Consider the following 25,607-nt stretch of genomic DNA (forward strand, 5'->3'; position numbering starts at 1 on the left):
TAAATGGGAACACTTTGCAAGATATCATTGACATAGCTAATATCTTCTACTTTACATTCCAAAGTAAAAGTTCAAATTACAGATTTATACTATGATACCACTAAAAACTATACATTGCAAGATGGTATTTGAAATATTGGCAATCAGTATCTTCTTTCACAAATATAATCCTTTTTATAGCATGTCAGTCAAAAAACAAACATAAAATATTTTTATCTTTTTTGAAGTGTCTACTCATAAGTTTCACTTTTTGAAATATTTCCCTTTGGAAAAAAAAACGGAAAAAAGTTACAGTACTTCTAAAAATTTTTCCACGCCAATTTCATTTCTTTTGAAATGTAAGCACACCAGGGTTGTTGGTGTAAATTCAACTGTGATTAAATGTGTTCCGGATCAGCAAATTAGGACAAACTCTCCACTATATAGGTATATGAAAGCAAAGTCCCATGCAGCGAAATTTTTGCAATAAATTAAATTGTAAGTGTTTGGTTCAAAAGTTTTAGGACTTCTTGTGTGAACCATCAGTTTTTAAAGAGCACAGCAGAACAGAATCTTGTTACTCGCTTTACAACTGTGTGTGTGTATATATATATACACATATATGTATATACACATACATATATATACACACATATGTATATACACACCTGTATATACACACAAATATGTGTGTATAGAGATACACACACACACACATACACACATGTGTAGCCTTTCTGCATACAGTCCTAGAGAAGGAACTCTGAACAAACCCCTATTTAATATGAGCACAATATCACATTTTGAGTTAAGCACTACCCGTACAACTCCTGTGCACAAGAAATGAGCACCACATGGTCATTTCCCCCAAGAACATTTTCTTTGTAAGATACCCTTTGCATGTGCCCATAGTTGTCCTGTCATTCATTTAAAGTTTAGAATGATCTTTTATCCACAATGCATGTCCCAGTAAGAACTAACCAGTAGGTTCTGCTGTCTTAGAGTCAAATCCCTATTCACAAAAACTGACATTTACATGAAAATTGAATCACTTATTTGGAGAGCCGTAGGATTTACATTCTTTAAATCATTCAGAAAATAAAATGTATATCTATGTTCTATGGTTTGAATGAACTGAGGAACCAAAGCTGGGCATTCAAACTTGTTTAAAGCAAAGAAAGTGTATTAAAGTGTAAGCTAGTCCACTGGGCAAGGTAAGTAACCCCCAAATAACCAAATCGTCACTTTTCCAAGAATCAGCATTCACTCTGTCACTTCCAAACACTACTAGTACTAATAGAATTGCACTGAATATCTTAGTCATGTCCTGCTCTTGAAAGGGAGAGTGAGCTATAAAATAACATAACTGTATTTAGAATGTCTCTTTAGCTGTAGTGTCGTCTATCAAACTTGTCTAAACCAAGGTCTAGATCTTGGATGGTAAAAAGCCTTTCATTTTATTTTAAGATAACTATGCATATTTTCCAAATGACCTTTTATTGAATAGATCGTTATCCCTCATTTAAAAAAGAAAAGAAAATGAAGCATATTATCCTTTTCTGGAAGATCCCATTAAAGCTTATTTTAAGTGGGATTCTCTGCCCAAAGGCAGCATGTGGCAGCAGGGTGTAGAGAGAATTAAGAATAGTACCCAATGGAAATATTCTAGCCCTATAAAATATAATCAAGAGAGAATGAGTGGGTTTTCTGTATAAACACTGAAAGTTAATTACTTATTGCATCCTGTCTCATTTTGAATGTCACATCAGCACTCTATCATATTATCCTAGGTCAGGCAATTATGGTTTAGAAAAGCTAGCCCGTGATATCCAGCATAGTAGGTCAAAAGATTTGTGAAACTGAGGAACAACTAAATGTCCGTCTGTAGTGTTTATGACATTAATATTATGCATCCAAAAATAATACATCAGATCTGTATATTCTCAATAGTTTTAATAGAATTTTCTCAAGGAACATTGGGGAAATATTTATTAATTTCTTTGGTCATCCAACTTGTTAAATTAGGTCTGACAGGTAGGTAAAATGGGCGATAAGGATATTCTTACTATTACTAGAAAGCATGAACTTTGTATCATCTAATGAATTGCTACATATTACACTAGCAATTGGATATAGCACATTTTTATGAATCCGGATGATATAAGAATCATACTTCTCTATTTCTATTGAGTATCATGATTCTCAACATTTAGCAAAGTTATGGAACTCAAGGATTAAAACTAAAGCCAATTTAACTTTAACTAAGTAAGTTATTGGGAACATATGCATTTTACATCCCGTATTTTAAAAAGACACAGATGACATCTTCATTATGAGGAAATATGTTCCTGGACAGAACAAGATAATGTAGATTATAAATACATTTTAACACATTGTGTATATTAAAAAGGTACTTTGTCATAAACTATCTTGTTTTGGGGTCATTTTGTAATAATCATGCCACATTGCAAAAATTGTAAGCTTATAATAATACTATGGACCTGGAAGGCATTATATGTAATGTAATAAATCTGCCACTATAAAATTATTGACATGTAAGTTAAATAAATTGTTTGTATTTAAAACTGAGTCACCTACCAAAATTTTTAATTAGGATGTAACATAGGTATTTCTGTCTTCACTTAAAAATATTGGTCATACCATTTTAAAGAGCATTATTTCTTCTGATTATCCCCTAATGGTAGAGTGCATAATCTATTTTTTACCAATTAACTATCTGCCATTTTAGGATTTCACTGAAGTCTCTTCAATGGTGTTCTTTTCTTTCATATCAGTTCCTTTTCCTTGATTCTGAGGACTCTATTTATTTTATAGCATCTGTCCCTGACATTTTTGGTAGAATGTATATCCATCAGTAAAACCCATCTGTATAGATTTCCTTTCCAAAATACACCATATTCTTCTGATACTTGTGCCTTTGAACCACTTACCCACCTACAGAATTCCCCCAAAACTTCAGCATTCCTAAAACCTTACTTCATGTTTCAAATTGATCAAAAATCTATTTTAAGTATTCCAGAGGTTTTTCATGAATATTCTTCTCAAAATCACTACACACTTTTTGCTTCCATAGTTTAATATGTAGTTTCTCTTGTTCTTTGAACTTTTTTGAAAGTATATATGAGAACCACTAACTTCCTCACTTACACTTTTTCCCTTTATGACACAAATGTTGCTATGTCATACCCAAGAAATACTTAATTTCATGTCACCTCTGTTGTCATATACAAATGACCCCCTCTTCATCTCTCAGATTATCATCATTCAGATTGTCGCCTACCTATAAACTGCCAAATAACTGTGTTAAATGATGAAACTAGAGTACTAATCCCTGAGTGGTCAGTGTCATGTTCTGTCTTCAAAATCATGAGTCCATTTCTTCCAATACATTCCCCTCCTTGCAGATGGCAAGGGTTGCAGGCATGGGACGCCTAGGAAATACTGCCTAAGAAACTTCTCTAATCACTTGCATGATTTAACTTTGCCTTGATCACTAGAGACTAGTGCATGAAATAAATCGTCCTTGTTTTCCTATTCCCTCACCAGTTTTTACCATCCACATTCTGGCTGGACCAGAAAGTTGACTATAACTACACATGCCTAAAAGAACCCATGCACCTGCTGAATTTACAAAGAACCTGGACCTCTGCAGGAGTGCAGACAAGCCAGAATGATGGTCTTGACAACTGACAGTGGAGAGCTAACAGGTCAACAACTGTAATTCTGCCGCACCGATGATCCACAGAACCAGGGCACGTCAGAAGGTCCATACAGACAAAAAAAGTAGGGCCCAGGCACAGTGAGTGATACATCGATATTCCCAAACTCACTCACAGGCAGGGCGAGGACTGGAACCCAGAGATCTTGCATTCAAGTCTGCTGGTTTTTCTACCATACCGCACGAACTTAAGACCAAGTTTGTTGTTTCCGTCGTTCACAGACAATAGGGGAAATGAGCGCTTTGAGTGTTCCTTCATTTGAAGTGACTCTTACCCTTTTGGCCACCTGTCCATCAGCCCAAGCTTTTATCTTGGGCTCTCCCTGAGGCTTTCCACATGTTGTCGCATTTGCACATCTGTGCTCTGAAATGTTCTCGTTCACACTGCCACCATGTAGCCCTCCACTGGCTTTCCTTAGTTCTTTTTTGTACTTATCAGCCTTTTTTTGCTTGGTGAATTGGTTTGAGTCTTTTATTTGGTTGGTTTTATAGCCTCAAATATATTGATTACGTATTTAGAGGCTTAAATTTTTGTGTTGAGATATCATTTCATTTCTCTCTGTCTCTGGCCTTTCCATCTTTCCTAAACTATTTCCAATTGGGCACACCAGGTTTTCGATGTGTGTCTCAACATCTTAGTCCTTTTACTTAGAAAACCCTTACTGCTATGTCAGTGTGATCCTGTTCCTCATCTAACTCAAAAGTAAGGTGAAAAATCACCACTTCCTGATTGCTTATAATGGATACCAGGTGGAAAACTCATTCTTGTACCATACCCGGAACCATTTCCCTAATTTATGCCTGAACCAAATGGGCTGACTGGTTGAAATCACAACCAAGAAACCACTTTACAAGATGTAGCTCTCTCTCTTTCTCTCAGTTATTTTAGGAATGGAAATTTCTTCAATAAGCTTAATATGCTAGGGTTAAGAAAACTTACCCATTTGGGTTGTATTTAAGGTATACAGTCAACATTTCTGCATGTAAAGTGTACACAGCAGTGTGTGGAGGGTGGTCCGTGTGTGTGAGGTTTACTGGAGCATCACAGTGCAATGCTGTCTTCTACCAGTCCTTTAATGTGATATATATGCTCATTTAATCTACACGAGTACTTCTCAAATCAAACTTTATCTATTCTGGTTCCCATATAATTTAGAGGGGCAATTTATGTATTCATTTAACTCCATTATCTGCGTGTAACCCTGAATGCTAGTGCTCTTTGATTTTGCAGGAACACATGTCAAATATCCAGTAACTTAAATTATCCTCTGTAACCATCTGTGGCATAGTAAATGCTGGTAACGGGGCATTAAACTATAAATATGTTTCAGAGAGCCTTAAAGAACAAAATATTTTAGAAAAACATCAGCTTCCATTGGTTATTATAACAGATGTTCCCTTGTGTCCTTGTGCCGGGTCTGGCTGCATCCTTAGATGGGAAGTGACATCAAAGTGTGAGCCATTACAGCCCAAGGAATAGTTTCTAATGGTTTCACTGTCATATAAGTGCTCCAGGGCATATCCAGTTAATGTGTAAGCGTGCTTATCAAAATACTGCCGGTGAGAACCAAAGCAGTTTGGCGAGACGGCAGGATGGTCTCCTGCTGTCTGATGTGGAGACGTATCCGAATGTAGATAGTCTTTAGCTAAGATCAAACTGGATTTTGAAATGCGATCCGAATTGGGACTACTTATTCGAGACAGTGCAGTGGGACTGTTGTCATAGTCATTTTCGTGGGGGCTCAGCATCTTTCCCTCTCTCTGCTGGATGTGGTCACACGGTGAAGTGTTGGCAAGAGCCGAGCTGTGGCAGACCTCCCCTGCTGGCGGGGGCTGTTGGTAGTTTGCAAAACAGAGGGAGTGTTTTTTCCCAGCTCCATTAATGGAAGCCAGTTGGTCTGGGGGGGCCTTCCTTAGCTGCAATCTGTTCTCTTCTTCTTTAATCATTTGCTGGGTGGCTCTTATCAGAGTTTCAATTTTGCTAGGTTCGTGTGGGCTACTTTGATACTGCTCAGTGCGGTATCGGTCACCTGATTCGCTGGCAGACCCAGGGTCTGGAGAACTGACCACACTATCTTCATCCCAATGACCTCGCCCTAGAAATTAGAAAAAGGAAAAAGTAAGTGTTCTCAAAATTGACCCCCAAAACTGTGTGTTTCTTTTTCCTATTAAAAGAAAACTTCATCTTTCATTTTAAATGTATGCACCAATATTTGAAACAGACATGGGCTCGCATGACAAAGCGTCAATGTATTGTACTGGCATTCGTAGTTTTCAGTGGCTTTTAAGTGCAGATGAAGTTTATCACAAGTTTTTTAGAAAGTAAACCTTGCCCATGGGTCCTAGAGGCCAATTAACAAAATGATATGAGTGTTTATACTTCTCCATGTATGCATATCGTTGGACCTGTCTGACTGCAAATAATAAAAGAAAAATGCATACATAACATTTGGTTGATGAGACTTTCTAGAGAAATGTTATGCTTAGAAAATGCTTTCCATTGAGTTTGAGGAAGATGATGATAGAGACTGAACTACCTTCCCAATTCCAAATAAATCATCTAAAATGTTAAAATCATTAAGTGTATCCTAAGTAGAATTACAATAAAGCTCTAATGTTAGTTTTAAAACCATTTGAGGGTTAGATAAATACATATATATTCATAAGTACAGATATGTGTATATGCATGCATGGATATAGATATCTTGTCCCAATCAAAAATATAAATATTGTCTCTTCAAATCTAGAGATAAAAATCTCAGTTTCACATATACTCATACAGTAACTCTGGTATCTTAGTTTCTGAAGTAAGGTAAAGAACAAATAAATATTTAAAATGTTAATAGCAATCTGTTCTGAACCCCAGAGAGAGATCTAATACAGGAACAATGCATCCAAAATATATTCCATAAGCTACATTATTCTTAAAGCAGTGTGAAGTCAATATAAAAGGGGAAAAGAAAAGCAGGAAGGGACATATGAAAGCTGTAAACTGCTTAATGCAGAAGAGAAGCCCTGGATCACACTGTTCATTGCTTTCCTTTTCCTCTTTCTTCTTATTTTATTTCTAATATTTTCTTCCAGACCATGTAGGTTAAGCCAGGATTTTCGCTTCACTCCATTCTTTGGCAAGCAATTGCCCTTTGCCCTGGGTTTCCATGACCAGTCTACCACACTAGAGAAACTCAAAGCAAAAGCAGAAAAATAAAAAGCAAAAACAGAAACAAATGAAAATCCTTCGTGGAAGGCCGTCAGTGCCTGGGTGGTGTTTGACAGAGACTACGGGTGAATGACAACATTGTTCAGCGCGTTTCCCACCCTAAAGACCCAGCCAGAAGGGTAATATTACCCTGTTAGATCAACCTTAATGTCACTGACTTTTAATGAAACAGGGAGGGTGTCAGAGACCTGTCCGGGCCCAAGCCTGGAATGGACAGAGCGGGCTCTCCCTCACCAGTTTACTTTGAAATGAACAAAAAAGAGCGTTAGTGACCCTAAAAGCTTCCACCACAGTGCCCGTTTCTATGTGGTCGTAAAACTGCACAATAATCCCAGGGTGAAAATTTCCATGGGTTCTGTATATCATTCCATCTTTCACCCACAGAAGACACTAAGGGTTTTCATAATAATGCAGGAGGGGGTGGTTACCATATTTAATGCCCAGCAGAGCGTTCAACCACCTGTGAAGTGAGCGACAGACCGTACAGCAAAGCCTGGACTCCCCAGGAGGTCAGTGGTGGCCTCATTGAGAAGCACTGCTGATGAGCCCCAAAACTACAGAGGTCTACTTTTGAAGCATCAGAATACAGAAGAAAATCATACGCAAGAAATTTAAACACATACATATTCCACGTTCAACAGACTTACTCAATATTTGACTTTCACTTAATTTCTACAGTTTTTATGATGTTTACACTGGGAATCATTTTTACTCACATGCCAAAAATAAATGCACCTGGCAAGCATGAGCAAGATTCATACACTTAAAAAGAGCGGCTGCCCCTTGTAAAAGCCCACTGATGCCAGTTCCGGATTTATCAGTTCAAAGGAGAAAACCGCCGGGTCAGTCCCTGCGGCGTCAAACCTAGAATCTCAGAAACCAGCCCAGGGGCCCAATGCTGCCAGCTCAGGACTCATTTCAGCTGCCCTTACCGTGGATCCTGTGGATGGAAGCGATGTGAGGCATGCTGTTTTCATAGGCTTCTCTGCTCTCTGGGGAAGACTTGGTGAGGGGCAAGGCCGCGCGAGAGCCCCACCAGGGCTCCCTCCCGGCCTGCGGCGTTCCCAGGAAGTACCTGCCTGCCTCACACCGGCCTCCCTCGCAGGCCTGCGTGTGGAAATGCCTCTCCTCCACCAGCCTGGAATGGTCCAGCGCAAAGCCGTAGCAGAGAGAGCTGCGGTCAGAGAACTGTCTGTAGGCGCACGACGCGTCGTGCTGGGAGCCCGGTCTCTCCGCGGGGTCCAGGAGCTGAGGCGAGGCCGTGTCGGTCAGCGGACTTCCACCCCACTGGCTGTCGTGATCAGACTCAGATCTTTCCGTGTGAAATCCTGAATACTGAAACCAAGAGAATGAAAAAAGTACATTTCAAAAAAAAAAAAAAAAAGGTGGGGGGGAGAAGGCCTTTTTACTCAGCCATACACCATGAAGGTCATGTTGGGCTTCAAGGCACCAAAATAAACTCTACAAACTCTGGCCCCACACTGGGCACTGGGAATCACTTAATTAGTCACGCAGGAGGTAAATGAGGTAATGTCAGGGATGAAGGAACTAAACACCAGGCACAGCAGACGGGCTTCACGTGAGTGACCTCACCTCGTTCTTCTATCAACCCTTTAACGAAGATATTAGTGACCCATTGCATGAATAGAGAAACTAAGGCCCAAGAGAGAAAATGATTTGCTCAAGGCCACAGGGGAGCAGGTGGCAGAGTCAAAATTCAAACCCAAGTCCTTCATCCTTTCCCGCATGGTATTGCCAGAGGGAGAGCCCAAGAAAGCTCCATATATCGTTCCCATTCGCCGTTCAGATTTTTTTTTTTTCTTAATTTAAAAACAAAAGAAAAATAAGGCCCAAAGTGCTGTACCTTCACTCTTCACACTGGCCTGTGAACTCCCCGAGGGCCATGCTGGATACATGCTCGGACAGCTAATGAAGGCTTAACTAATTCCATGGCAATATAACTTTTTAAAAAGACTGGCGCATATGGGCTGAAGCCAGTCACTAGGAGGCATTTCTTGCTTTCCTAGGTAAAACTCCAAGTATGCATGGGATCCTCAGAATAAAACAGCCGCACAATACTGTGCCTCGTTGGGAGTCATACCGTTCATCTGCTGTCAGCTATCTAATCTGGCACTGAAAGAAAATGCCAGAGGTTTGGCAGACCTCCCTAGGAGATATGCTCAGCTGGAAGTTCCTCATGAGCCACTCAAATTAATAATATAGTTTCTACCAGTTTTTGGTTACACAAAGCTAAACACAAGTCTAGGTCCCATACAGCGGTTACCTGTTCTGACAATCATAGGTGCCATTTATTGAGACTTTACAGTGTGTCTGGCGGTTGCTAATCATGGTACGTACATTCTATCACTGAATCCTCACAACCCCCTGGGCAGTAACAGGGCTCCATTTTACAGATGGGAAAACTGAATCACTGAGTGTTCTAATAAGATGGAACGGCCACCTGCGGTCCATCCGGCTCAAAGCCTGCCCTCCAACCATGTTTTACAGAGAAAACACTGTCAAGGAAGAGAGGAGAGAGAAAAGGATCCAGTGTTAGAGACATTCCCAGAAAAGAAGCAGGAACCAAAATATAGTCTCTAGAACCAAAATATGAGTCCATTACATTTTTTTTCTTATCCCGGGAGAAAGAGGGATGGATGTGTGGTGCTGTGGGGGGCCCAGGAGAAATTCAGGCAGTTCTGGCTAGGGGCTCTTGGAGCCAGAGAGATGCGGTACAGAGGTTCTGGGGGAACCCCGAAGTCTGCTAATAACACAGCATGATCAGGAAGGAGTTCTACACAAATTCCAAGCTCGAGATCTTTCTGTTACCATACCTCATTATTACTTTAATTATTTTCCAAGGGTACATATGGACTATCAGCATATGCCACCAAGAAAAAAAAAAATAGTAAATGCAACTTCTTTCCCTGAAGAACCACAAGGCACCCAAAGTACCATTTCCCTACATCACACTTCCATCTGCCGTCAGCCTTTTCTCCCCATGAATACTGGGCTCTCATTTTATGAGACACCACCTTCACTTTCACTGAGGGAATGTTGGTACCCCTTTCTTTATTGAGGGGGAGTCAGAGTGCCATACATTTGCCCTTTGGTAACACCATTTGTGCACCTGCCTAGGAAAATTTCAGATCCTCAGTGCTTTTCCAAGCTAGGAATTGCCCAGACTCTTCTTGTTTTGATAAAAGTATAAACCAGGCCTATTTCTGAAGTACTCCAGTCAAGACTTTTGAGCCTTGTTGAGAGGGGAAAAAGCTTTCCCTGAGTGTGTATGGGAAAGTGCTATTGGCGCAGCACAGAAGAACATTCTGTCCTTCACTCACAAAGAAAATTCAACACAAGGCAACCCAGGCATACATGAGGTACATGTTTCAAGAGCACCCAAAGAAGAATTTGACGGATAAGCCTCTTGTCAATAGTCAGGAAACTATGACAGCAAGTACACTGTCCTTGAAGCAGGCGGAAGTTGGGTGGTTGAGTTAGACCAAGAAGATCGGTAGAGAGCAAAAGCCTAGATGCAAACCTTTGTTTTTCAAGACCTGTAAACCTGCACCTGCGTGTATCATCAATCCTCTGAGCCACATTCACCCCTTTAAAATGAATGGCACTGGATGTAAACTCTGGTGAGAACCCTAGAGACCCACACATTGATCTGAAAAATTTCAGGTGTTTGTCAAGTCATAGAGGGAAGAGAGAGAGCAGAAAGGAAGGCAGGCGGCCAGTACATGCAGAACGTGCCATACACTCAGTGGGTGCTGCATGAGGTGTGAGATCTTCCTCACACCTACCTTTGCTGCTTACTACATATACAACCTTGGGCAAGTAATTTAATTTCTTTTGTCCCAACAGGAAAAGGCTCATGAAGATACTTAACTTATCAAAGGCAAAACCAGAATGGGTGCCATTTAATGGAAGAGGAAATAGGTACAGGGAACCAAGAGAACCTGATTCCAGGTCCACCCCTGCTAGTAACTCTTAGGGTAACCTTGGGCAAATTACTTTACCTTTCTTAGGCTCCCCCATAAATGATATATTGGATTAGGTTAGATGCTCTCTAACTTTTCTTTCAGCTTTAACATTCTACATGATAGAATCATTATTCAGTATCCTTTCTAGTGTTAAAACATAGGATTCCTGTGCCTGTCCTTATATTTTACTGATTTAAAGGAGATAAATTACTTAGAACTATAATCCAAGTCCAGGAATTTTTATTGTCATGGTTATAAAAAGAAAGTTGTTATGTAAGTTTTATTTTACTATTATGTAAATGTTCCCCCAAGTGTCCCCTTAAAGCACAAGTTTTATAGGGACTACATGATGCCTTTTGGTCAATAAATTATCATATTCTAGAGGCTTCTGACAGGATAATGACAGCCATTTGAATGTGTACCTCTTCACAAATACTACCCCTAGAACAAAGAGCACAAACGGAATCACCCATGACCCATGCTATCGGCATTACTGAGAGGGAGAGAGTATGCTAAATTTCAATTTATAAAAAATAAAAATAAAAAGTCAAACAGCAAACACTATGAACCTGTGGGTCCAGAGAGCAGGGTAAGGGCAGGTATAAGAAACTCCGAGAGTGAGATGTCAACCAGAGAAGAGAGAAAGAAAGAAGTCTGAGAGAAAGAGAGAGAGAGTGAGTTTAGGACAAAGGCAAAACAGACAAAATTGTCCATAGAAAGAAAAAATACATCACAAGTAAGTGCCAAAATAAGAACAGAAGTCAGTATCTGGTAGTTCACCATACTGGCCACAGGGAAAGGGCTCAAAATCAAACAAAATCTAAGGCAGCAGACTGGGACAAGTATCGTTTTCATAAGAGAAAAATGTAAATTGAGAATGCCTTGTGTCCGAAAGGAGATAGCAGTGAAAGGAAAGGAGGAAAGGGGGAAACTAGGGATCCAGAAAATAGAAAAGAAAAAAAAAAAAAAGACAGGAGAATCCCTTCTTTCCTCTCTACCACTGTCGTCATCTATTTACACAACTGTATTTCACAATATTGATAAGATAGGGTCCTTTTTAAATAGTAACTCAACCCATGAAATGCTAAGGAGTAGGGGAAAAAATTAAACTCTCTATAAAACTTCTGTAGGAAAACAAAACATGAAATGGAAACACGATCATCTCAGCTGATAAAAATTCTCATCAAATAACCAACTATGTCACAAAGGAAAGTTGTAAAACAACACACCAACCTAAAATAAGCACACGCGATGTACTTGGGCACACATGCTCAGAACCAGAAATGTTAAAACTAAGCGATGGACCCCAAAACCCCACCTAACAACAACAACAACAACAAAAGAGGAAAAAAGGCAATGAAAACTGACCAAACACACAGAAATTGAATAAGTGAAGAATAAGTTGCAAGTTGTGAAGAAAAGTATAGATTTGAATGAACATTTAATGAGGGAAATTGAAGATAAGTTGGAAAACATGTAAGGATACAAAAATTGGGTAGAGAAAATTAAAAGGTCAAAGTAGTTGAAAGAAGATAGAAAAGGCTCAATACATACATAGTGTTTATGTAGAGGCAAAGGAACTAGAATTGTCAGAACAATTTGAAAAAGAAGAATATAATGAAAGAGAAAATCAACTTCAAGACTTACCATCATAACTGTGTGGTATTGATGGAGAAATACATGTACAGATCAATAAAACAGAATACAGAACCCATAAAGGAAACCATACAAATACGCCCAACCAATTTTTTACAAAGGTGCAAAAACAATTCAACAGAGGAAAGACAGACTTCTCAACAAATGGTTGCTGAAATAATTGGACATCTACAGGCAAAAATAAAATGAACCTCAACCCAGGTCTCATACCTTATATAAAAATTAACTCCAGTGGATCACAGACTTAAATATAAAATATAAATATATAAAAAACTTAAAAAATAGAAATATAAAATTGTAAAACTTTTATAAAATAACAAACAGAAGAAAATCTTTAAAATCCGGGACTAGGTAAAGATTTTTTAGACTTGATACCAAAACACGTGCATTTAAAAACTTTTTGGTAAATTGGACTTGATCAAAATTGAAAACTTTAGCTTTGTAAAAGATTTTGTTAAGAGGATGAAAAGAAAAGCTTTAGACTAGGAGAAAACATTTCAAAACCACATACCCAACAAAAGGACTAGAATCTAGAATATAAAGAACTCTCAAAACTCAATAATTAAAAAAAGGGGGCAAAAGACCTGAAGAGACATTTCACCAAGTAGATAATAAGATGACAATCACATGAAAAGATGTTCAATATCATTAGCAATTAGGGAGATGCAAATTAAAACCACAATGAAATATCACTATATACCTATTAAACTGGCTAAAATTAAAAATAGTGACAACAACTGGGCTCCTTGGCGGCTCAGTTGGTTAAGTGACTGCCTTCAGCTCAGGTCATGATCCTGGAGTCCAAGGATCGAGTCCCGCATCAGGCTCCCTGCTTGGCAGGGAGTCTGCTTCTCCCTCTGACACTCCCTCTTCTCATACTCTCTCTCTCATTCTCTCTCTCAAATAAGTAAACAAAATCTTTAAAAAAAAAAGTTAAAAAAATAAAAATTTAAATTAAAAAAAATAGTGACAATGTATGCTGACAAAAATGTAGGAAAATCGGATCATCCATACATTGTTGATGGGAATGTTAAATTGTACATCTGCCCTGGAAAATAGTCTGGTAGTTTCTAAAAACAAACAAACAAACAAGCAAACAAACAAAAACTAACACTAAACATACAACTACCATAAGCAATCCTGGACATTTTTCAGATAAAGGAAAATTATATTCACACAAAAACCTATCCACAAATGTCTAGAACAGTACCTTTTTTTTTCCACATCCTAGTTCTCTTTTTTCCCCTAAGATTTATTTATTTATTTGAGAGAGAGAGATAGAAAGAAAGCACAAGCAGGAGGGGCAGAGGGAAAGAGAGAGTCTCAAGCAGACTCAGAGCTGAGCTCAGGGCTGGATCCCACGATCCTGAGTTCGTGACCCGCGCCAAAACCAAGAGTTGGACGCTTAACAGACTGATCCTCCCAGAGGCCCCTCTGGTCCTCTTTGTTACTGTGCTCTTTCTTTTTAAAATTTTAACTGTGGTAAAATGCACATAAAATTTTTTGTCTTACCCATTTTTAAGCATACATTTCAGTGGCAGTTAACACATTCACATTCCTGTGCAACCATCAGCACCCATCCATCTCCAGAACTCTGTGTCCTGCAAAACTAAAACTCTATACCCATCAAACAATTACCCCCCATTCTCCCCTCCCTCAAGCCCCTGGAAACCACCACTCAACTTTCTGTCAAAGGAAAAAGAAATGAATCCCAGGAACCCCTGGACTTCCCTAACACTAGGTATTCCCAGAACCTAGCCACCTCACAGATCTTTCTGACACTCTTATCCACTCTCCTGCTTAAAACCACTCTTTCTTTATGTCTTTCTGTCTATGACTCATATAACACATCAATACCACGTATGCATAGAAAAACTAGAGAAGATGCAAGGAGAAATAGGAGACTAAGAAACCACTCTCAGTATAAAATAAGTAAAGTCAATTAAAAAAAAAAGACCACAGAAGACTTAAAAAAAAAAAACAGTTAAATTTTAGGGCTATCAATCAAACTTTGCATATTGATAATAAAGGATGAACCTTAGTGTACATGACTAATCATCAAAATTAATCAAATAGTAGGTCACAAAGAGAGCCTCAGGTAACTTTACAAAGTATAAATATTATAACTGATACTCTGACAACAATGAATAAAAAACAGAAATTAAAAACAATTTTTATAAGACTCTCTCACCGAAAATAAACCCCTCAAACTATTAAACAACTCTTGGGGAAAATAAGTAAATGCAAACATAAACTATAGATTTTCTGGGAAAAAGATAATGAAGATATTACATGTCTGGATTTATAGTATACACAGCTTTAGACACTTAAAATAATAAAAATGAAAGAATAAAAAGTTCAATTCTCAATTCAAAAGCTAGAAAGACAAAAAAAAAAGAAAGCACAATGAAAAATGATCAAAAAATATACATTGACTATCCACAAAAAATTTAAAAATAAATCCTAAACTAACTCCTAAAATAACTCCTATGAAAAGATAATTTCTTAATAAAATAAATGCAAATTAAAGCAGCACTGATATTCCATCTGGGCCATCAGATTAGCAAAATTTCAGAAGCTTGGCTATACACTGTCAGGCAGACTGTGGGAAGCAGGCATGCTCCCTGCCATGTTGCTGGCAGGAATACAAATGGATACAACCTCCACAGAGGATAATTTGGCAATTCTTTTTTTTTTTTAATATTTTATTTATTTATTTATTTGACAGAGAGAGAGAGATCACAAGTAGGCAGAGAGGCAGGCAGAGAAAGAGGGGGAAGCAGGCTCCCTGCCGAGCAGAGAGCCCGATGCAGGGCTCAATCCCAGAACCCTGGGACCATGACCTGAGCCAAAGGCAAAGGCTTTAACCCACTGAGCCACCCAGGTGCCCCAATTTGGCAATTCTTTTTTTTTTTTTTATATAACTTTATTTTTTATAAACATATATATATATAGATTTTTTCCCCCAGGGGTACAGGTCTGTGAATCTCCACGTTTACACACTTCACAGCACTCACCATAGCACATACCCTACCCAATGTCCATACCCCCCCCAACCCCCTCTGCCCAGCAACCCTCAGTTTGTTTTGTGAGATTAAGAGTCACTTATGGTTTGTCTCCCTCCCAATCCCAACTTGTTTCATTTACAATTTGGCAATTCTTAAGAAAAACCGCAGATTTCCACGGCACCTGGGTAGCTCAGTCAGTTGAGCGACTGACTCTTGATTGTGGCCTAGGTCATGATCTCAGGGTCCTGGTCCTGAATGGGGCTCCTCACTCAATGGGGAATCTGCGTGACAATTCTCTCCCCCTCTCCTTCTGCCCCTCTCCTCCACTCACTCTCTTTCTCTAAAATAAATAAATAAATCTTAATTTTTTTTTAAACCCTTCAAGTTCCTTATTCTAAAGAATCATTAGACCAAGCAATACACATTACAGTATTAAGGCTTATGTAAAGAGACATCATATATGGAACCTATTATGAGATGATTTAGAAAAAAATAATGCAGAAGATGGCGAGGAAAAGAGACAATGAAAATAAAGCAAATACAGCAAAATGTTAAGTCCTGGTGAACCTAGGTTTAGTATACAGGAATAATTTCCTATTCTTGCTTCCTTCCTTTATATATGAAAACATTTCAAAATATTTTAAAATCAAAAAAGCCATTGAGTACACTGATACCTTATTTGTAGAATAGAGACAAAGCCATTAAATGAAAATATTTTTCTGAAGAAATGGGAACTTGACCCAAGAACCTGTAACTTAGTTATATAAATATCTTTGTTTTTATTCCTGATTATTAATATTTTGTACATAAAAATGTAATTTTAATTTATCCATTAGGGATTCCAGTAGAAACAACATTGGACTCAAATATGGGAGGACCCTGGTTTACTCTCATGCGATTATGCAGTAGCAAACCTCTGCACTACTTTGTGACTTGTAAAAAAGACCACGTTCCTTGGGTCTTGATTTTCCCATCTGCAGAATGGGAACAGACTATCAACAGTGTGGGATTGCAACGAGGATCAAATAAATAATATACAGCAAAGCACTCTTAAAAATGCAAACATGTTACAGATACATATGTATAAAGTAAATGCCCTTAATTAATAACTTTCACTTGGGTAAGCAGGAATGGTTCATATCACCATCTTGTAAAAACTATTTTTTCCCCAGACTGTATTATCTAGAGGTCTTATTTTTCAGTCCCACCCTATAGGTATGAAAGAGATAAAACATACATATTAAAGGATAAAGAAATTAGCCTTCCGACTGCAAAAAGAAATCAGGCCACTGGCCAATCATCTGAATACTAGGGCCTTTTCTTCCAAATATCTGATTTTCAAAGCTGAAATGCACTTCGATACCACTGGTTCTTAATGCTTAAGCTTTAATTGATGAGCACTGGGTGTTATACGGAACTAATGAATCGTTGAAAATTACATCAAAAACTAGTGATGTGGGGTTCCTGGGTGGCTCAGTGGGTTAAAACCTCTGTTTTTGGCTCAGGTCATGGTCTCAGGGTCTTGGGATCGAGTCCTGCATCAGACTCTCTGCTCAGCAGGGAACCTGCTTCCCCCTCTCCCTCTGCCTGCCTCTGCCTACTTGTGATCTCTGTCAAATACATAAATACAATATTTAAAAAAAAACAACTAGTGATGTACTATATATGTTGGCTAACTGAATATAATAATTTTTTTTAAAAAGCCTCAAAGATGTGTTTTGAGGGTGGAGAGAGAATGGGAATCGTGATAGATTAGAATACATGTAAGCCCTCTAGATGATTCTTCCAGCAACTGTTGACATCCATACTAATTTCAAGGAAAACAATAATGTTTTAGGATCTATAGAACATCTGCTATTCTTTGAAAAGGTAAGGGTGCTTTCTCCTATATTTAATGCTAAGAAACTGAACGATTTAATTCCCTATTTTAATTAGGTTACATCCATCAAAGAAAGTTCACTGAAAATTAATTTTTGGTTTATTTTGCTGAAACCTCTGTTTCTCTTCCGTAGAAAATACGTTGTCATCCTGAATATTCTGCACCTTAATTTATCCCTATTTCTTATTTAAAATTTAATTTTCAAAACAGGCATTCATGTTGGCAAATTAAAAAATAAGTCAGATGAAAGATGCCCTTGTTCTCATGAAATATGAAACCAAATGCCACCCACCAAAGGTGGGCTAAAGCTGGCAGGCAAAGAGCTTGGATGACTGCCAGAAATAGATGTCAGCGACATCCACATCTCCAGCTTCCCTTTGGGATTCAGTTCACAAAAGCATCATCCCTTTCAGGAGGCACTGCTGCCTCATCTGGTTACAGGTCTCAACCATCAGCAGGGGCCTAATATGCATCCAATGGGAACTTTTTGTAATAATTCATCCTGTGATTCAGTCTAATGTTTATTGAGTGGCTACTATTTGCAAAGCAGTATACCTGGTGATCTGAGAAACACAGCTTCACCTTCACACCAGTGAACAGAACATAAACAGTGCACAGAAGATAACTTTAATAATACAAGTTAGAAAATGGCATTGGCCTGAATAGAGAGAAAACCCATATAGTTTAGGAGTTCAAAGAACGGAGCCATTTCTCCCTCTCTCTAAACACTGTAGTTGCTTGGGAAGGTAAACAGGACTTTATGACTGATTAAGAGGCAATGGACTATATGATTGGCATATGCTAACTAACACCCAAAACAACCACAATAGCTACCATTACCAAATACTTGCTCTGCGCTAATCACTATGTTGAGAGCCCACAGACATCATCTTATTAAGTGTCAGCATCTTTAAAGTATTATTGGGGGCACCTGGGTGTCTCAGTCATTAAGCTTCTGCCTTCAGCCTAGGTCATGATCCCAGGGTCCTGGGATCAAGCCCCGCATCAGGCTCCATGCTCAGCGGGAAGCCTGCTTCTCCCTCTCCCCACTCCCCCTGCTTCTGCTCCCTCTCTCGTTGTCTCTCTGTCAAATAAATAAATAAAATCTTTTTTAAAAATTAAATTAAAGTTTTAAAAAGTATTATTAATCCCTTTACAGATGCGGCAAGTGAAGCTCAACAAACAAGCAAAAAAATTACCCCGAGGTCACATGACTTAGGTTTCAGAGGAGAGATTCAATTCCAGAGCCCTTGCTCCTTCCGGTTCCCCAGACTCACCTAGGCGTGTGTACTTAGATACCAAGGACAACAGCGTCCTACTCTCTAAGCAGTATTGGACGCCAGGTCCCCAAGCGTGTTTTCACAAAGGAGGCTTTCTCCAAACCCTACACTACAGTAAACTATCTCCCCACACGCTTGGGTGATGTTCTCCGATCGCAGAAACCTTCTTCCACCACGACTGCACTCACAGAGAGTCTGCCTTCAGCAACAGTCACGAGGTTCATTCCTGCCTCAACAGAATGCTCCAGGCAGGTGCTCTGCACTCCTCTGGAGGTGGCAACAACCACCCAGCTTAAGACAAATGCCAGATGTTCCAACAATAGAAGTTACAGTTATCTATTTTTATCCTGGCAGCTCATTGAAGTTTTTATCATTTTTAGCTGTAAAACATAGAGAGAGACCCTCTTATGGCAAAGTCCTGTTTTCCATGAAAAACTTTCACTCTATCAGGCATGAGCAGCTTTCGTCTTGATTTGTGTCTGAACCATGAGAAAAAACATCACAGATGCGGACTGCATTGGACTAAGAACATATGCATGCTTTTAAATCACTTTTATCTTACTTTTTACTAATGTAACCCTGAAACATAAAATATGTTCTTTTTTTTTTTTTCATTCACTGTTACGGGAAGAACAGATGGTAAAAGGGTTAGATTAAAGTAATACAGCGTGCCCATTAAAATAACCCCCACTGCCGGGGATGCTTCCCTTAAACGGGAGTTGTGTTTACGATGAAGAATGACTTTGGCTCACACAAATTGGAGATTGCCAGGGGTTTTCTCAAGGATAACAGAAGGGTAAGAGAAAAACCAACATCAAATCGAATGCATTTTTAAAAAACAATTATGCAGGTTAATTTTGCTAATCTGAGAAGCTGAGTGAAAACACGTGCCTGTGATAATGTAACAGAACAGCAGTGAAATAACAGAGTCCATTTCTAACTTGAAAAATTATACTACCTAGAAGTCATCAGTAACTGAAACTGCAAAGAGGGTATCAAGGAGACATTATTTTCTACATTCCTGAACTCCTGTTAATTGTAGGAAGAGATTTCTTGCATCACTTATTTCTAACTTATTAACTTATTAATCAACACCAAGGATAATTCTGTGCAGAGTACACATTAAGAGAAGCTAACTATAACATAGTTTATATACAAGTAGCAAAATATTTAGCATTGGAAAAGAATCCTCATGAGTTGTTTTTTGTTTGTTTGGTTTTTTTTACAAAATCCAGTTGAATTACATATAGGTTTCAAAGAGTTAAGCTTTTAAAAAAATTCCTCAAGAAAAATTAGAGAATGCATTTTAAAAGAAAAAAAAATTGAGTCACATCCCAGAGTCAAGGATGGTTTTACCAAAAGAACTGAGCAATAAATATGTCCATTTATACCATAAACAATTAGAAAGCAAATATAGACTCAAAATTCAACTCTTCGCAATTTTAAATATTTTGGTCACTTCCTCTTTCATCTAGAAAATGGTATTAATTGTCAGCTTCTCATAATTACTGTTTAAAAATGTGTTCACAAGATTTCTCTCATTGTTTTTATGGTTTGCTCTACCTACAACTATTATTTATTGTGACATTGTTTTTTCACTTTAATCTACATTTTAGTCTACATTTTTCACTTTAATCTACATATTATTTTTAGCTCAAAGAATATTCTGGTGAGAAATCCTTCATACCTCTAAGTTCCCTGATATATTTCATGAAGGAGAAACATGGAAAGTTTTTTAATGTGCCTTAAGTATAGCTTGAAATGTCATAGGTCTTCTCTTAATCCATCCCCCACAGTTAAAGAAATGTTCCTGGGATCTGTTTCACTCATTTTTCTCACAGAAAGGTAACCATACTTGACATCTCATTAGCTGTCAGAGTGATATGCAGCTGGAAGGGAATCAGCACCCAGGGCCTGAGGCAAGCTTTCCTCCCGTGGAATTCTATAAGGAATCTCCTATGGGGTTCCAACCAGAGAGTGCTGTTCCCAAAAAATAAAATCCATAAATCACATCCTTTCATAAATCCAAAGGTAAGATTCTAAAGGCTTGCAGGCATTTTCATTGCACCAAAGATTTTGAACAGGTAATGAACACGGAAGGAGCATTTAATTCAGCCCCTGATGTCATGGCATTGGCAGCTGTAATGATCAGGAATATCCCAACTTGCATAGACAATCAGAAAGAGCTTTGGCCCATTGGGAAAATCATGGGTTTCTAGGACCAGTAACATTAGTTTTGATGGTGATGTTCTTCCATGACGGGCTTCAGGCATGAGCCAGAACCTTTTCCATCCTTTCCTCAATGCTCTAACTCACCCTCTGATTTTTCACATAGAAGTGGCTGATTAGATGGGTATGAATGATATGGATATAGGTGGTGCCACCTGCTCCAACTCCTTATTGCAGTGCTGTTGGGTCTTCTACTGACTTCGTCTGGTCTGGACAAGGGACTGATTGCCCAGGCTACTCTTGGCAGTGTTCTAAAACTAAGCACATAGATTGGCAGCTGTATTACCTGCTTTCTGCCTGCTGAAAGAGAAGATCTATCAGATTTGTAATTTTTTTAAAAGAAATTGGAGCTCAAAGGCCCTCTAAGAAGTTAATCAGTTTCAAATTGGAATCTGTAAACGGAAAAATGGTTCCATCTCTTCTTCAGCTAAGTGAAACACAGTAAAATAATAAGAAAAATTAAAATAACATTAACTATTAAACATTATATACCAGAACCTTGACTTCTCTGGAAAAATCATAGCAATCCGATGCAGAATAACATGCAACAGGAGTTTCCTAAAAATTGTGAAAGAAGGAAGAGTTAAATCTAAATTTCTTAAAGATATCCAATCTAATTCTTAACTCTAGAAGGTTCCCATTATGAGTGGGTCAAATCCCACCATGAACTGTCAAATGGGGCATTGCTGTCTTTAATTTCACTCTTTAGTTTTAATAAATTTTAATTAAACAAATTTTTTGTTCAAATAAATTCCCCTGGATACATTTTGATGGTAGATTCAGTCATTCCTTCTTTCTGTTCAGCTGGGGAGCAGAATTGCTCGTTCTAGCTATCACTTCCACTAAGCCAAAAGCATAGGCTTTCCACTTGATTTAGCACCACTGCTTTACCTGGTGCCCATTTTTTTTTTTTTTTGACACTAACTCTCCCCCAGATTCACACTATCCTATGTTTTGGCACAGATGTGTGTAACATGAATTATGCCTTATAACCCGGAATCTATGGGGATGAGAGGTAGTCTGCAGCTGTGATTTTACGGGTAGATGGGATTTGAGGGGCTCCACAAGTGAGGTGTCTGCAAGGACACTGTGGGCTCCAGTGCAGGGAAGGCAGGCAGGAGCGGATATGTAGCCTAGACCACATTTACAGATTGGACCTCATACTATAATCAACAAGAAGCCTCTGTAAGTTTTTGGTTTTTTAAAGATTTTATTTATTTATTTGAGAGAGAGAGAGAAAGAGAGCATGAGTGGTGGGGAGGGGAGTGGTAGGAAGGTGCTGCTCCCTGAGCAGGGAGCATGACATGGGACTCGATCCCAGGACCCAGGGATCATGACTTGAGCTGAAGGCAGATGCTTAACCAACTGAGCCCACCCAGGTGCCCCTTGTAGGTTTTTAAGTAGGGCCAGGGGCAGAGGGTAATGAGGTGGATATACGCAAAATGATTTGCTCTGGCAGGAATGATCAGAAACTGAAAGAGTAATAAGGAGACATGGGAGGTAGTCTAAATGTGATGTCCTATTCCAGAGAGGCTGGAACCACACAAAGACAGGAGGAATAGGAGGAGAAGGACCAAGGGCCAAGAAACACGAAGCAATAAGACCCTCACAAAACCCTTTATGTTCAAAGGATCAAAAACCAAACCAAACCAGCAAACAAAAAAACAAAAAAAAACTGTTTTAAGAGAATTTCCCCTTTCTTATAGAAGCAATCTACCCCACATAGAGCATAATATTACTAAAGGTATAACACAAAAATTGCATATAGATTATTAAAAGGACAATAAGAGTGCTCTAGAAAGTATCCATAGGTCAGGGGAACTGAGCCCTAGAACTAGGGCTGGATCTACAAAGACGGGTCTCTGAGACAGAAGACATGCCAAATGGCATTTCATGCACAGACACTCAAATGTCAATGCAATTATTTTGTAATCAACACACAACACACACATACACGCACATGTGTGCACACAAATATCAGCTGTCACATCTCTCCATTGTTGCACTGAAGATGCAGTAGAGACACGGAGAACAGAAAGCCACTTGAGGTGTGGATGGTTTCCTGCCCCTAGAGTCGGAGACAGAGAAGGCTTATTCCAAGTTTTACTCTTGCAACACGTCTAATTCCTCCTCAGCACCTGGGTGTCTGATTTGTACTGCAGGATTCTGCACCTGTGAAACCCATCCCCAGGTTGTTTTGGGTGTGTATCTTTCGCCTCTTTACAAAGGTTATAGATTCTTTTGTAAAATGTTTTTCCTCCTTGGAGTTTTTATATTTCTAAAGGCAACCAACAAAGTATTCTCACACTTTTTAATGTAATCATCATCCATTCATTCATTCCTTTAACATTTGGTGAGTAAACATGTGGAAGACACCATCCTAGATGCTGAGGTGGGGTTGGGATGGATATGAAATAGACATGGTTACTACTTCCAAAGAGATTATAATCCAAGAGAGGAGACACAACACATCTAGGAGGCAGTAGAAGGTAGGTTATTCTAAATAGAGATCCGAAAGGGAAATATAATCCAGTTGTATTTCATGAAATAAGTACCATTCAATCCAGACCTTGGAAGATAGGCAGAATTTTGAAAAATAAAGGCAATGCAGGCAGAAATAAATGCACAAGCACAAGCATGGAAATAGGGAAGAATAAGGGATTCAGCAAATTGTGAGCAGACTGATCTGGCTGCATCACGGGGTTCAGGCCATTTAGGACCCAATTAGAGGTGACCTTGAGTAACAGCTAGGGCTCAGGCAGGTCTCCATGCACTGACTTGATTGGTGTTCTTTTAAGGTCAATCTGGGAAACAAGGCAAGCTGTAGAGGAAAATGTCCCAGAATGGAGGGAAAATTAAGGTACCATTGCAGTCCTCCGAGTGAGAGAACTTCTAGGACACCAGCAATGGGGAAAAGGTAAGTGGGCTGGAAGATAAAAAAGCACAGCTGCTAGATCAAGCATGGGGTCTGGTCCTTGAGGGAGCATCCATGAGCTAAAGGGCTTTATTGACTGTCATTCCATAGCCCCACTGCAACTTTGCACACAGGGACAAATTTGCACCTGCTGATAACTCCCCCTGACATGTGAGGTCTCTAGGCCTCAAGGCCATTGGTTGTCTCACTGTCAGTCCCCAACTCCAACCTTTAATCCACTGATGGAAGGGCAGGTCAGCCCCCAGCACATGCCACTACACTGGCCACCACAGGCCTTTATCACACATATATTACACTGGGTTTCAATTTTCTTTTTATAGTTTTTTTAAATCCTTTTTAAAAATTATTTATTTTTTTTTAAATTCTCTATTTAAATTGAAAGTAGTTAAGATATTCTATATTATTCGTTTCATGGGTAGAATTTAATGATTCATCAGTTACATATAATACCCAGTGCTCATTCCATCAAATGCCCTCCTTAATGCCCATCACCCAAATACCCTATCCTGCCTTCACGTCCCCTCCAGCAAACCTCAGTTTGCTTCCTAGAGCTCAGCATCTAAATGGTTTGCCTCCCTATCCATTTTCTTTTTTTTTTTTTTTAAGATTCTATTTATTTATTTGACAGGCAGAGATCACAAGTAGGCAGAGAGGCAGGCAGAGAGAGAGAGAGAGAGAAGCAGGCTCCCTGCTGAGCAGAGAGCCCGATGCGGGGCTTGATCCCAGGACCCTGGGATCATGACCTGAGCTGAAGGCAGAGGCTTAACCCACTGAGCCACCCAGGTGCCCCTCCCTATCCATTTTCATCTTATTTTATTTTTCCTTCCCTTCCCCCATGTTCATCTCTTGCTTTCTTTTTTTTAACTGTTATGTTAGTCAACATATAGTACGTCATTAGTTTTGAACACATGTAGTGTTCCATGATTCATTGTTTCTGTATAATACCCAGTGCTCCATGGAATCCCTGCCTTTCTTAATAGCCATCACAGGGATAACCCATCCCCCACCCCCCTCCCTTCTAAAACTCTCACTTTGTTTCCCAGAGTCCATAGTCTCTTCCGGTTCATCTCCCACTCTGATTTCTCCCCCTTCATTTTTCCCTTCCTTGTCCTAATGTCCTCCATGCTATTCCTTATGTTTTGTTTTTTTCTTTAAAAAAATTATCATTACATTTTTATCTCCCCCCAATGAATCTGTAAGCCCCCTGGGGCAAAGAATATATCCCAGAACTTAATAAATCTCATCTTTGCCCTATTTCTTTCTCTACCTCCCCTACATGGCTCATCCATCCATTAATCCTGGACACATGGTGCCCCTGACTCAACCATGTGCCAAGAGAACTAAAAGGCCAAAGCTGTGGCCTTGAGGTCCCACGACTGAACACATCTTACAGTTCCTCTCTAAAATGTTGCCTTGCCTCCCCAACAAGACCATGCACATGGTTCCCTAAGGACCCACCTTTAGCATTATAGTGTACATAATAGTTATTTACCTAAATATAAGAGTTAGTAAAAACCAAAGAACAAACCCATAACACAGAGGTCTCTTCTTACTGGGCAGAATCTTTTCTAAAATAATACTCAGAGTTTCATTTATGAAGATGGTTTTAAAAGACCATAAAGGACCACTCTAATAATCTTCTGACATTTCTGTAGGACAGGGAGACTAATCTCAAGTTTATACATGGCCAGAAAAT

General features: G+C 39.0%; 1 protein-coding gene across 1 annotated transcript in view; it reads right to left on the bottom strand.

Annotated features, from left to right (window-relative positions):
* Positions 1-3,919: 3,919 nt before the first annotated feature.
* The window catches only part of SIM1 (SIM bHLH transcription factor 1), a 67,187-nt gene continuing 45,499 nt past the window's right edge, over positions 3,920-25,607 (bottom strand). Inside the window, exons 10-11 of the mRNA XM_032858203.1 lie at positions 7,871-8,273; positions 3,920-5,814 (exon numbers count right to left, since the gene is read on the bottom strand). Of these exons, the coding sequence (XP_032714094.1) occupies positions 5,084-5,814; positions 7,871-8,273 (1,134 nt within the window). The 3' untranslated portion in view covers positions 3,920-5,083. The remainder of the gene's footprint in view (positions 5,815-7,870; positions 8,274-25,607) is intronic.

This window comes from Lontra canadensis, unplaced genomic scaffold, assembly GCF_010015895.1.
Source record: "Lontra canadensis isolate GAN:19392208 unplaced genomic scaffold, GSC_riverotter_1.0 scaffold14, whole genome shotgun sequence".
NCBI lineage: Eukaryota > Metazoa > Chordata > Mammalia > Carnivora > Mustelidae > Lontra > Lontra canadensis.